This window comes from Musa acuminata, chromosome BXJ3-4 (assembly GCF_036884655.1).
Source record: "Musa acuminata AAA Group cultivar baxijiao chromosome BXJ3-4, Cavendish_Baxijiao_AAA, whole genome shotgun sequence".
Lineage (NCBI taxonomy): Eukaryota > Viridiplantae > Streptophyta > Magnoliopsida > Zingiberales > Musaceae > Musa > Musa acuminata.
In genome coordinates this window covers 190,610-203,716 of record NC_088352.1, presented here as the reverse complement: position 1 = coordinate 203,716, position 13,107 = coordinate 190,610, and the positions used below count along the sequence as shown (strand labels likewise).

Sequence of the window (13,107 nt, the reverse complement as noted above, 5' to 3'; positions counted from 1 at the left end):
ACATGTATTTGTTCTGAGTTTATATTTTGGCGGAGTGGCGATGATAATTTTTTGCATGCGCACGAGATTACGGGATGACTGATCTTTATCAGTAGCAAAGTATTGCAAAGGTATTCTTCGTTGGTAAAACAAAGAATATAAGCTAAACCTGTGAAAAAAAGAAAAAGAAAAAAGATAAATAATTTGTTTGCACGTGTACGAGATTGCGGCATGACTGATCCTTATCAGCACCCAAGTGTTGCAAAGGTAATTCTTCTTCGCTAAAACAGGAATATAGGGTAAACCTGTAAAAACAAAGTGGACATTTTTATCTGGGAGCCCGTTAAAACAACAGAAACAAAAGGATCCACCTACACGGCCCGCAGAGCCGCCTTGTTTACTGCCTCATGCGCTATATAAGAAGAATGGAGAGACATCGAGGCCCTCGCGCGCGGCAACGGATAAAACTCCATCGTCGCCCCGCAGCAGAGGAGCGATCATCCATCAATGGCCGCTGCCCTCATCGCTGAGCCGTCTCTTCTCTCCTTCATCCTACCTTCTCCCGGTCCTCGCCGATCCATTTCCCCGCCTGAGAGGAAGCTGCGGGTCCACCGCAAGCCCTCGCTGCTTCCCGTCGCATCTCCCTCCCTCTCTCCCCCTTGCCCCTGCGCCGCAGGAACCCTAGACCTGGAGCCCGATGAAGAAAGCCCTAGCCGTAGCTTGAGTTCCAGACAAGATGGTAAAGAGGGTGGAAGAGACCGCCGGAGGGCTGTCAGGATCGCGTGGGAGAAGCTGGTCCGGTGGTCCCGGTCGTGGCGGTCGAAAGCCAAGAGCGACGTCCTCGAGGGGACCAAGAAGGTATTTAGGGTTTGGATCAATATGTTTGATCTTTAGTCGTGAAAATAACTAAAGTTTTTTTATTTTTTATTTTTATTTTATTTTTTTGTTTTTGGATGGCAATTTGATGGGATTAGGTTGTGGTTCTTGGTGGGGGATCTTTTGGGACAGCAATGGCAGCACATGTTGCGAGCAGGAAGGCTGAAATGGAAGTCGCAATGCTTCTTAGGGATGGTGATGTTTGTCGAGCTATCAATGAGACACACTTTAATTGGTAAGAGTTCTTCTTGATAAACCATCCGTGCATTGTGTGAAAATTTCTGAGAATTCTTTGTAACATTACCCTGCATAAATTGATCATTTAAATTGGAACACCATGTTTATTGTTGAGAGAAAGAAGACAGTGCAGCTACACTACCCCTTTTTCATACATGTTGGTGAAGTGATGATTACTAATTTGGAAGAATTTTGATGCTTAGTGCCATGTTTTCTTACCAATGTTTGTACTTGATTTGTTGCTTTTTTAGTTTCTCTTGTCATAACTCATAAGTTCTCTGACATGATCATAACACTATCCTTCATGTTATTCAAGTCACACTTAACTGTTGTAGCAAACTATCAAATGTAGTTCTCATAAAAGAGGAAGGAGAAGCATGAGTGTAAAAGTGAGCAATTAGTGTGAAAAGGCAAAACTTCATCCATTCACAATATACAGCCTAACGGAAACACAGGGTTTATTCTTCCTGGCTTTAAAATTTTATTGTAGACAACAATGATTTTTTCCTTAAAATCTTAATTCTAGTGTGTTCTGGAGGTAAAGGTTAAATCTCGAGAATTAATAGTAATGTCTGTTTTATTAATTCATAGGGTAGAATATTAAGGTAATTTGACATGCCTAATAGCTTGATATAGCTTATTTTAAAAATGACTCTAGCCCAAACTACTATATCATGAACCTATAGGTGTTCTGGCCTTCTTATAACAAAGGAAAATTTGGTTGAAGATCTCTGGGAAGCCATATATTGGGCTGCTTTTAATACCCTGAGAAAAGCTTTTACTTTGGTCAACTGTTAAAAAAATTCATGTATAGTTAGTTTGATTTCGAGAGGGTGAGCCTTTTTATCACAGTGTGTCCTTCATCTGCTTTGATAGATTTGTTCTGTGTACTGTTGTCTGAAGAGAAGTACTTCTACTCATAATAGTTCTATTTTTTTTTTCCTTTGTCTCTCTTGCTACAGAAAGTATTTTCCAGAACATAAATTGCCAGAAAATATTGTTGCAACTACTCATAATAGTTCTATGTTTTTTTCCTTTGTCTCTCTTGCTACAGCAAGTATTTTCCAGAACATAAATTGCCAGAAAATATTGTTGCAACGACCAGTGCCAAGGATGCTTTATTAGGAGCTGATTATTGCTTTCATGCTGTTCCTGTGCAGGTACCTTGATATCTTTAGGACTAATTTCTGGACTTGTCTCATTATCAGTATTTTCTATGTTGCATGAATAATATATTTGGCCTATGAAAATGGACTTTAAATCAAAGATCTTACTAATTCTGACACTTGTAACCCAGTCCATCTTTTGCAGTTCAGTTCATCCTTTCTTCGAGGCATTTCACAACATGTTGACCCGAACTTGCCATTTATATCTCTTAGCAAAGGGTTGGAACTAAATACTTTAAGGACAATGTCTCAAATCATTCCGCGTGCACTAGGAAATCCTCGTCAACCTTTTATAGTGCTATCGGGGCCTTCCTTTGCAGTAGAGTTGATGAGGAAAATGCCAACAGGTATTGCCTGTGAAATAAACATTATGCTTATTCTCTGGTATGATATTTGTTTCCTAGTCCATTTGATTGACAATTAAATGCCGTGCTTCTTAGATGATGATATATTATGTTTCAGTAAAACATGAGTCTGCAATCCTGCCATTTCATGTATGCATTGTGCATTTATTTTTCATTCCAGAAGCTAAGAGTCTTCTGATGTCCTTTCTTTTGTGGTGCAGCAATGGTGGTTGCATCAAAAGACAAAAAGTTAGCAAGTGCAGCTCAACAGTTATTAGCCTCTCCAAATCTTAGGATTAGCTCCTCAAGGTGAATAAGCATTCTTAGTTTCCAATATCGTGTAATGACTGTGATGCTTCTCTGAATTGATGCCAGTAGAGTATTTGTACATTTTATGCCTGTTATTTGATTTACCATCTTTGGAAACTTATACAACAAACTTTGAGACAAGCATGAATAAAAAAATCTAATACTTAAAGACAATTCAAATACAGTAAAATAAGTTTTTTTTTAAGCAAAAGAAAGTGATCAGAAACTCCAGTATTTTTCATTTATGCTCTGGTGATATGAAATTCAGTTAAATATTGGTATTCTGTATTATAGAATTCTAATTAATAAAAATGATTAACTTTCTTGATTAAATGTAAAGAATCAATTTACAATTTTGGTATACCATCGTCTTGGTGAATAGTTTCAACCATAACTTCCTCTGAATGAGCAAGACTTTTGGTTTTTGCTTAAAAGGAGAGGTACATGCATCAAGATTGCACTGCTGTTTCTTCATTATAATGTCTGTTTGTATAGTTCTCTTATTCAGTTAGTGTATATGAAAGAAGATTCTATTACTAGGTTCTTCATATAATTCATTGTAGTTTGTTTTGTAAATCTTCAATTTATGACTTGTGATACTTCAGCGATATTACAGGAGTGGAAATTGCAGGTGCACTGAAAAATGTACTTGCCATAGCAGCAGGCATTGTAGAGGGAATGAATCTTGGAAATAATTGTATGTCAGCTCTTGTGGCACAGGGTTGTTCTGAGATCCGATGGTTGGCAACAAAGGTACATATGATACATTAACATGTCTTGTCATTATTTGAACTTGCAGTAATTCTTTTTGTATACTGCAATAACATTCTCACCTATTCTCTTTGTTCTGATCGCTGCTAGGATTTTATATTTGAAAGGTGACAATTTTTTTGTATTCTTTTGAAGATGGGAGCAAAGCCAACAACACTTACTGGATTATCAGGGACTGGTGACATTATGCTTACATGTTTTGTCAATCTTTCGAGAAATCGAACAGTTGGGTTACGTCTTGGATCAGGAGAGAAGCTTGATGACATATTGAGTACAATGAATCAGGTTTCCATTAGGTCATTCAATTCTTAACAATGATATTGAAGCAAAACCCAGAGAGTATCAACTTGATGAAGCAATTTCTTCTCTAGGTTGCTGAAGGTGTATCTACAGCAGGGGCTGTTATTGCATTGGCCCAGAAGTACAATGTAAAGATGCCAGTTTTAACTGCAGTTGCTCGCATCATTGACAATGAGTTGACTCCAAAGAAGGCTGTTCTTGAGTTGATGAGCTTGCCACAGGTTACAACTGAGACGTTGGTTCTTTGCCTCTCAATGATGTTGATCTAATTTGAACTAGCATCTTTGAAGAAATACGGATATTGCACTGACTCTGACCTTCAAATCATTTATATGATACTTGCACATACATGAGAAGTTGGTACTAGAGTTGAGTTTTGGAAAATGAAATGATTGGAATCTTGGAAAAACAGAAGCAATAGAAGCCTATTATCCAAATTCTCACATGATTTTTGGGAAGTTTGCTGATATAGTCTTCGAGAACACAAGGACGACGTATTAAAATATTTTGCTTTATTAGTGACTTAGTTTGTAGACACATTTCTCAATTTTACAATGCTTTAGTAGGAAAACTTTAGATCTGTTGAGATTTGAAGTTGAAAGTCCTTTTACATTTTAGGTTTGTGAAATGTTGTTTGCAAATGCAACGTATTGAAATTGGTGACTTTATGTTTGGTTAAGCTTTTAGTTAACTGAGAAAGGTCAAGATATTCTTATCGGCCTTATTGCTGATTTCATATTGTTAATTCTATTGCAGGTTGAAGAAGTTTGAGAAGCTTGTGAAGTTGAATTCACAGAGAGCTTAAAGAACTGATAAGATACCCTTGTTGATGGTAAAACTGGACATCTGCAGTTTGTCATGCTCTGTTGGAGATAGAAGCCATCCTTGACCATGTCCAATTAAATCTTTGATGTACATCTTATCATGTTCCAAGAGGGGCATTAATACTATTAGGAATGCGGGACTCTCTACCTGAAGACATTTTTTGTGGGAGAGATTATTTCATTTTGGAATCTTTTGCACCTTAATTTCAGAAAATTGACTGCTTATAACTGATATGTATGTGAATTAAAGGCAAATATTCAGTCTCTGAAGACAAAATTTTGTGTACTCGGCAACAAATGTAAGGTATGTTTTTCTATTGTAATTATACTTTCTTTTGCATACATGACAGGTGGCACATAGGCGGCACATGCAAACCAGGCATTTTACTAGAGGATGGAAGCTTGGTACATGAAGAAACCAACTCGGGTACCAACAATCCAGTAGGTATGATCTTTGACTTATCTATTTAAAGTTGCATTAGAATTTGAATTTAATCGTAGGAGAGTGAGTCCCCCTTTGTTCTCCTCAGTCATATAATTTAGTTATTTCTAAAAGATAGTATGTAAAATTATATGAATTGGTGCCATCAATTTTCAAGTGGAATAGAACTTTCATGAGTAGTGACCTCAGTGGCAAGGATTCTACTTACTATATATGTCATTCACAATGGATTGATAGGTCGAGCTCAGTGGTGAGGAAGTCTCTGGTATCTTCTTTTATCTTCAAGCTGTTAGTGAAGTGTAGGAAGTCATCTCAGATCCGACACTCTCGAGTCAGTGTGGGTGTTCTTGAGTTCAAGCTAGATTAGTTGTAAAGCTTAAGATCAGAATTATCATGTGAGATAACTTTTATAGTGTGTGATGAGAGAGGGTTTGGGGAGTATGGTCCCTGCTCTTGTGGTGCAGAGACCATGCTCGGTTGGTATGCTGAGTGTGATGTGGCTCTTCACAGTCAGTTGGTATGCTGTACTTGTGGTGCTAGGAATCAGACCGTATGATGTAGTGGGCCCATTTAGGTCGATGGACAGGAAGTTTGATACTTCAGATGCGAGGGTCACATCATCAACGAAAGATTCTCCCTCGATGTACGGTTTTGATTTCTAGGCTAAAACACAACTCCCACATACAAACAAATGTTTTGTTCTTCTTTTCTTCAGAATTAATTCAGGCTGAGATATTGATCCCCCTCCTTTTCCTCCACATGTACACACACAAATCACTGCATGAAGATTTAGTTTGCGTGTTCTACAGATGGTACATTTATAATCGTCTGTCTATTATTGCTGCAATGGTTGTCACACATGTAATCGAAGACTGCTTAAGAGGCTTGTTGATGGCATGGATATTTGTTCTCTCTCTCTCTCTCTCTCTCTCACAATTGCCTAGACTCAGTAACAGTACCTCGTTTCTGTATTCACATTGTATCCATAAAACAACCTTAAACTAGCAGTGGAACTGCAAGAAGCCAGAATCAAATAGCCTTTTTTAAGTTGGCTGCCCTCATTCAAAATGGTACCTACCATCCATCATGGAGCTCCCAGCAGCATGTCAAGGTCCCAAAAACCTGTCATAGAGAATAGGGGCAGCTCCATCTCCATTTCCTCAATCGGCATCACCGTTCTCAGATCGCAGCTTGGCAAGCCATTGTCATGGCGATCGATGACGGTCGACATCTACGGAGAGAGATGTTGGTACTGAAAGTTAGAGGAGGTGGAGTCACTGCCTACCTTCGAAGGGGGCTCTCTCATCTTTGAAAGTCAAATTTTGATCAATTTTAATTTTGACAAACATAATTCGATGAGTCCAAATCTATGGGTCCAATTTGGGTAGCTTAATTTTGGTTCTACCAATTAAATAGGGTTTGATTAGTCCAAAAGTTTTGATACAAAATTTTAAAAAATATAAATTATAGTATTTCTTTATAGTTTTATCACATGACATATTAATAATCATCGTTGCCTCGTGAGACAAGTTTTTGGTCCATCAGCTATTAGATTAGTATAATATGATTAAATTTTGATTATGATTATGACTAATAAAAAAAAGTTAATAGAATTTCTTAAGAGATACCTTGATACGAGGGATCCATAATTATTATTCTAGATATTCTATTCTCATCTTTTAGACTCATAATTATTAAAATAAATCAATTATTAAGAGATTATAGGTCTTCTCTTATCTTCTCTTTGTTCCTAATTTATTGCTCTTATTGGTTGAATAAGAAGAGAAGAGAAGACGAATCTAGTTATTCTTGTAGATCGACATCGTTGTAGCTTTTAAATCCGATGACTATATGCTTACATATCAGATAAAGATTTTTTGAATGACATTAAAAGGTATATATCCTATATTTGATCTATCGTTATTTGATTTCAGTTTTTGATATTAAAATTTGTTGCATAATAGTAACATATTACGATTTTTATGCTTACAATTGGTATCAGAGCTATGTTTTTAAACTCAAATACTTTAAATCATAAAAGTATTTTAGATCTATTTTGTATTTATATTTGTTTGTTAGCACACTTCGCCCGTGAAAATCTATTATTCGATTTTGATTTACGATACTTAAACAATCTATTTGTATTGTTGATCTGTTTTCTATCTATTCTGTCTTATCATCTTCTTGCGAATGATGTGAAGTTCCATATATTTGATTGATGGACTATTGTCGACAGTTTACTGTTGACTATAGTATTGCATAGGATGATGACCTTCGGTGGCTGTCAACCCAATCACGAACAGTGGTTACGTACACAACGAAAGCACCGTGAGGTGTGACAACCTTGCAGTGGTTGGCCTACCTTAGTCGCAGGTGGCTGTAGCAGCGCTATTGTGTGACAGCTTCAGCAGAGCCACTACCTACAACAACTACGATGATTGCAATAGTGCTACGGTGGTTGCCACGATTATCGTTGCCTACAACGTCTAAAGCAACACTGTTGTGGCGTTTGTTAGGTACGGTCGACGTCAATTGGATGCCAAAGGTTGCAATACCAAGTAGTTGCACGACGAACTCATAATCACCACCGAGTACCATAGTAATAGTGTGGTCTTCGATCGATGCACAGTTGCGCGTGGGTGTGACATTACGGTGTGGTGATGGTGAACTTACTATTTCATCGCCTAAGAACAACTGTGCCACTACAGGTGGCAAGTAGGCGATGGACGATCGATACACTACTTGTGAGACCCTTACGCGTAGGTGCAATAGAATATCGTAGTAACAACAACAAGGTGAGAATTAGGTTTTTTAAAAAAATATATTTTTGCCCCTCAAAAATCAAAGAAATTCTAATCCATGTTCTTAAATTCAACTTTGATAATTGTGCCCCTTATAAATTAGATATTTTCATTATACATCTCATGAAAAATTATAATTTTATCCTTAAAAAAATATTTTTTTAACTTTTTTATATATGCATTTGGGATTGACTATATGAATCTTTTATCATCATTAAGATCCATAAAATAATATTATGTATTTAATTTAGTTTAGAATAATTATATTTTTATTTATAATTTCTATTAAGATCTTTTTAGGTCTTCCTCAAATAATTTCCACTTCTTTTAATTACCATATCCATAAATCTCCTAAGCACATGCCCATATCTTCTTAAATAATTTTTTTTTATTTTATTCTCTCAAAATGATATTCAATTATTCACGAATAAAAATCTTTTATCTTTCCTAATAACTCCACACATCCATCTCAACATAACCATTATACAAATTTGTACACAATCCAAAAGTTGTACCAAAGTCAAAACTAAACATTAGTAGCTTGATAAATTAATATATAAAAGCATACACACATCATTAGTAAAATTGATTATTCTTGCCAAATTAGCTTGATACATCTCTACCAAAGCTAAATTTGATGAGGCAGAGAGATCAAACTAAACATCAGTAGCTTGATAAATCTTGTTAGGAGCACATACCATTAGTAAATTTGATGATTCTTATTGAAAATATGCCCTTCAGATAGTCATGAGAAAAGTGAACATCAACTATTAGATTATTCCTATAAATATTTCTTTTTTTAATTTTCGTGTTTCAAACTTAATCTGTATCTTGAAGTGAAGATTCAGGAAAGAAAAGAGAAAAGTACTAAACATATACATGGTGGAAAGTGGAAACAAGGCATGGTGGTTTCATCGGGCCGCAACAGCAGGGATTCCACTGCTGACAAGGTGATCTGCACCTGAGCTTTCTGATGATACAAATGAGACTGAGACTATCTTGCTAGAATCTGTTACCAGATCTTCTGATGTAGCATCCTCAGGCATCATGTGAAGTATGTTTTCCAACTCCCTAACTACTTCAGACATCGACGGTCTCACATCAGTCTCATCGTGGCAACATCCAAGAGCCAAAGAAATAAATTTCTCCATGCATTCCGAAGGGTAAGCATTCATGCGGCTGTCAATGATTGAGAACATCAATCCACATTGACAGGCAGTTTTCACCTGTAATAGGACAATAACAGCAGCCATCAGTGAATATGGGTTTGAATTTCTGCAAGACTAAGTACTTTTTATTTGGTGTAATGCAATATTTTTCCCGATACCATTAAAATCTTTTTTTTTTTGAGGTCACTTACTGCTATTTTGGATCTGATCAAATTATTTTTACTAAAATTTGAAAATTTTGACTTCAATCATATCTTTCAGGACCAGAACACTGTGGAGATGCATCAAAAGACAAAATTGATGTAGGATAGATGCCCAACTCAGTGTAGCATTTTTTATATCCTAAAAAACTGAGTCCTCCGCCAACTAGGAGAAGAATCCTGCCCAACTCAGTGTATTGTCATTGGTACAAATAGAGGCCTTGACGCCAAATTCTGTATCACATATCTTAGAGAAAAAATAAAAGGACAAACGGACCCTTCTTTTTTACTACTCATATATTTGTAAGGATGATTTGATCTTACAAGGTTGAATTTCCCTTTCAGAAAGAGAGCTATGAACATTAATGCCACCATGAAGTCCACCTAACACCAGATTCATATAAAGAATATAGCAAAAGATCAAAATATGTTTTAACCTGCTTTTCATCATTTATTAGATTTCCAACATCTGTTGCATGTTTACTTGGATTCCTGTAATCTTTATAGCACAAATTACAAACAATATTCGTTTGCACTAGTGGAAAACTGTATAATAGCAGTTATAAGGTCCAAACATTATCAAGTATTTCATAAAGACATAGATAATATTTTTATTTTCTAATTACTGATCCCTTGTGTTTTATCTAATGAAGTTCAATAAACTTGAAGTTAAACAACTAAGCAAATTTCTGACACTGTTTTGGTCAGAAAACTTGAACTGAAAACTAGAATTGAAACATAATAGAAATGAAATACAAGTATTCAGATTTTTGTGATAGAGCTGAAAAGACTATGATTGTTTAAATATGCTGCAAGTTCCATTAATTGAAAATATTAACTGTTCAAAAGATAAAATATGAATTATCAATATAATTCCATAGAATATAAACTATGTTAAAGCATTAAATATAAACAATTGACTCTAAGCAATGATATTAAAGGTCTTAATAAACACAGTCAAACCTAAGCGATCATATTGATGGTCTTAATAAATAAGGAAGAATCACTTAATAAGCATTATAGTTGCAAAATGTCTCTCCCTCTTATTAAATTGTCATTATAGTTGAAGGCTTTACAATGTCAACGTTTAGTTTGCTAATCTGCAATATTTTGAAAATACAGATTACAAATTGAAATACTGGTTTCCCACAAAATCAATCCAGATTGAACAGGTACATAGATGAACCTGTACCAAGATAATCCACTGTTAATGCATCGGAGCAGCCCACTTATCTTATTTCCTATGGTTTCTCTTTAATTTTCCAATGAGGCTGAGTGGTACAACACAGGATATGCCGACACCATGGTACCATACCTATCAAATGGTCTGCCAGCATTCAATGTGGACTGACAATCCAAACCTTGGCAGGTAATAGGCTTAAAATTTGTCAGGAAAAAAACGGAGGAAATCAGACTCCGTGCATTTGTAGAATCTCAATTATTTCAGATATTTGCTGCATCGCAATGTCATGAACAGTTGTCGCGCACCTGCAACAACTTTGTTCAATGAACCATTCATCGCTTTTGTATATATATACAAATGCTTAGCAGCATGTTTTGCCTTAGTTTTGTGTGTTTTTACTTGTAAAAATGTAAGTTCGAACATGTTGCAGTGCTACAGTGCGATTGCTCTCTACGCCGGGCAAAACAAACCTGTTTTCTACAGACTGTTGCTGCACACGAAACGTCAGCCATCTCAACACCCTGGAACCACCCGGGTGGCACCATGGGGGATGGGGCATCGGTATAGTGTCGGGCATTGAACAATCTTCACAAGTTTACACGTTAACTTGACGGAAACTTGCCTTCGCACCCGGTGAGCAGTTGTTTGTGGACTTGCAACCGTTCGTTCAACCTTTTAAAGTCCTTGTTTTCCTCCTTCCCCTCTTTTCTCTCATACACGCAAGGTGCTCGCTGAATTGCTTGTAAAGCTTCCCTTTTAGTGAGATATCGGGACTTGTCCGCCGTTCGTTTTCGATCTAATCAACTTTCTCTTTTACAAGTCCTTCAGGACCGGAGTGAGGTTGCAAATTGGCTGACCCTTTATGGACGCATATCGCAAAGGCACATCACGACTTAAGCAATCTCAACTAAGTCCAAGAAGTTGACGTAATGGTGCTTCACGACTTAGGCAACTAAAGCTAAGTCTGTGACTTTGCCCGAGGGTGCCTCATGGCTTAGGCAATTCCAGCTAAGTCCGTGATAGCAAGATTCTGATAACAAACTCTACTGGATTTAATAGGCGAAATCACATGTTCACCCATATATAGAAGACATCTTGGTAGAAATTAGTTTCATACATGGCATTAATGAATGTGAGATATTCTCAAAATTTACCATTTTCTTAGCCATTACATCAGTGTAAGATACTAGGATTAATATCTACTGCACGACTTTAAAGCATTTATATTTTGTAAATAAAAACACTTCAGAATTTCTTGAATGTCTTTGACAAGTTCAAAACATAAAACAATGTGTTATTTGCATGACCATTCCATGACATAATAAAATTATGAGAAATGTGTAGTAAAAAATCTTTGTTTGCTGGATGATATTGTTATATTTAATGTCAAAGAGAGATATGTTTAGCATGAGTGCATACTATAATTATATGAAAGCTTGTCATCAAAATATGGTCTACAAGTTCCTCCAAACAATATATGAACGACAAATGTAACACTATTTCATAGTTAGATTTCCCAGATGGAATGAATGTGTCAAAATCTGAGAGAAATAGCATAACTATTTTAAGCCGAACTCTCTTCTAGAAAGAAAGTTTTTTAAGAACATTATGGAAGCAGTCATGTACCTCTCTAACTATGTTTTTGCCATGAGAAATTGGACGCATCCCAGTCAAGAGTTCCAAAAATACAACCCCAAGACTATAGACATCACTTCTATCTGTCAACTTGTGAGTTAGAAGATACTCCGGATCAAGGTATCCCTGAAACGTGAAGGGATCTGAATAAGTTGGAAAGAGAGAAGAGTGAAAGAAACAAAGGACAAAGCAGACATCACATAAATCATAGGCACAGGGAGAAATCTAACATGTAAGGCCTTTGTTTCAAAACTTACAATGAGCTTGTTAACTAGAATCTACAAACTTTTTTCATTATTCAGCAGTTCAGCACTGATGCATTGTATTTTTAATAAGATAAAGATGGATATCAACAAAGTAATTCAGTTATTATAGATGACATTCAAAGAAATTCAATCACATTGCTACTATTCTGATGTAACTATATTATTATATAACCACTACTAAAATCTTGAGACTTTATACACTTTAATAAATTTATGGTGTGCAGTTCACCCTTCATAAAAGCTTTATGTATTGCTAAACTGCAGGACAAAGCAAACCCGAGTCATGTATTTGATTTTTAAAACAAGTACAAACTCATGATCACTTCAATTATACCATGACAAACTTTCTCAATGAAAGAACTATTTCAACAGAAAAAACTACCTAACTAGTATATTTTTTAAGTGACCTAAAAAGTTCAGTGTTCTGAATTTGAAGCATATATAATTAACGGTAAAAATCATCATATTACTGAATAGTTCAACTTCTTAGACAGGCTTCTTCATATTTGCAGCATGTCGAACAATGTACTCTTATCAGAATGGACAGACATGCTTTTTCTTCCCATTAATTGCTACCATGTAAATTTCATTTGTCAAATACCTTT

General features: G+C 36.0%; 2 protein-coding genes across 11 annotated transcripts in view; one reads left to right on the top strand and one right to left on the bottom strand.

Annotated features, from left to right (window-relative positions):
• Positions 1–216: 216 nt before the first annotated feature.
• On the top strand, positions 217–5,036 carry LOC103980461 (glycerol-3-phosphate dehydrogenase [NAD(+)], chloroplastic). 2 transcript variants are annotated; one of them, XM_009396894.3, is made up of 9 exons: positions 217–837; positions 954–1,090; positions 2,147–2,252; positions 2,404–2,605; positions 2,824–2,911; positions 3,517–3,664; positions 3,818–3,967; positions 4,054–4,217; positions 4,739–5,036. In XM_009396894.3, the coding sequence occupies exons 1-9, from the start codon at positions 487–489 to the stop codon at positions 4,785–4,787; spliced, it is 1,395 nt and encodes a 464-aa protein (XP_009395169.1). In that variant the 5' UTR covers positions 217–486; the 3' UTR covers positions 4,788–5,036. The 2 variants fall into 2 exon arrangements, with proteins under 2 accessions (XP_009395169.1, XP_009395170.1); XM_009396895.3 differs by having other exon boundaries at positions 221–837; positions 4,054–4,203.
• Positions 5,037–8,749: 3,713 nt separating this feature from the next.
• Positions 8,750–13,107, bottom strand: part of LOC103980463 (probable LRR receptor-like serine/threonine-protein kinase At1g06840) — a 39,655-nt gene continuing 35,297 nt past the window's right edge. For all 9 annotated transcript variants that reach the window (XM_009396896.3, XM_018825364.2, XM_065147680.1 and 6 more), the window contains 2 exons: positions 12,228–12,362; positions 8,750–9,275 (listed from right to left, as the gene is read on the bottom strand). In XM_009396896.3, coding sequence (XP_009395171.2) covers positions 8,961–9,275; positions 12,228–12,362 — 450 coding nt within the window. In that variant the 3' untranslated portion in view covers positions 8,750–8,960. The remainder of the gene's footprint in view (positions 9,276–12,227; positions 12,363–13,107) is intronic.

What these genes read in the sequence shown, in the direction of transcription:
- LOC103980461 (XM_009396894.3), top strand. Translation starts at nt 487, where the DNA reads ATGGCCGCTGCCCTCATCGCTGAGCCGTCTCTTCTCTCCTTCATCCTA. An exon ending in TCCTCGAGGGGACCAAGAAG is followed by an intron (nt 838 to 953) that starts GTATTTAGGGTT and finishes TGATGGGATTAG; the next exon opens with GTTGTGGTTCTTGGTGGGGG. An exon ending in AATGAGACACACTTTAATTG is followed by an intron (nt 1,091 to 2,146) that starts GTAAGAGTTCTT and finishes CTCTTGCTACAG; the next exon opens with CAAGTATTTTCCAGAACATA.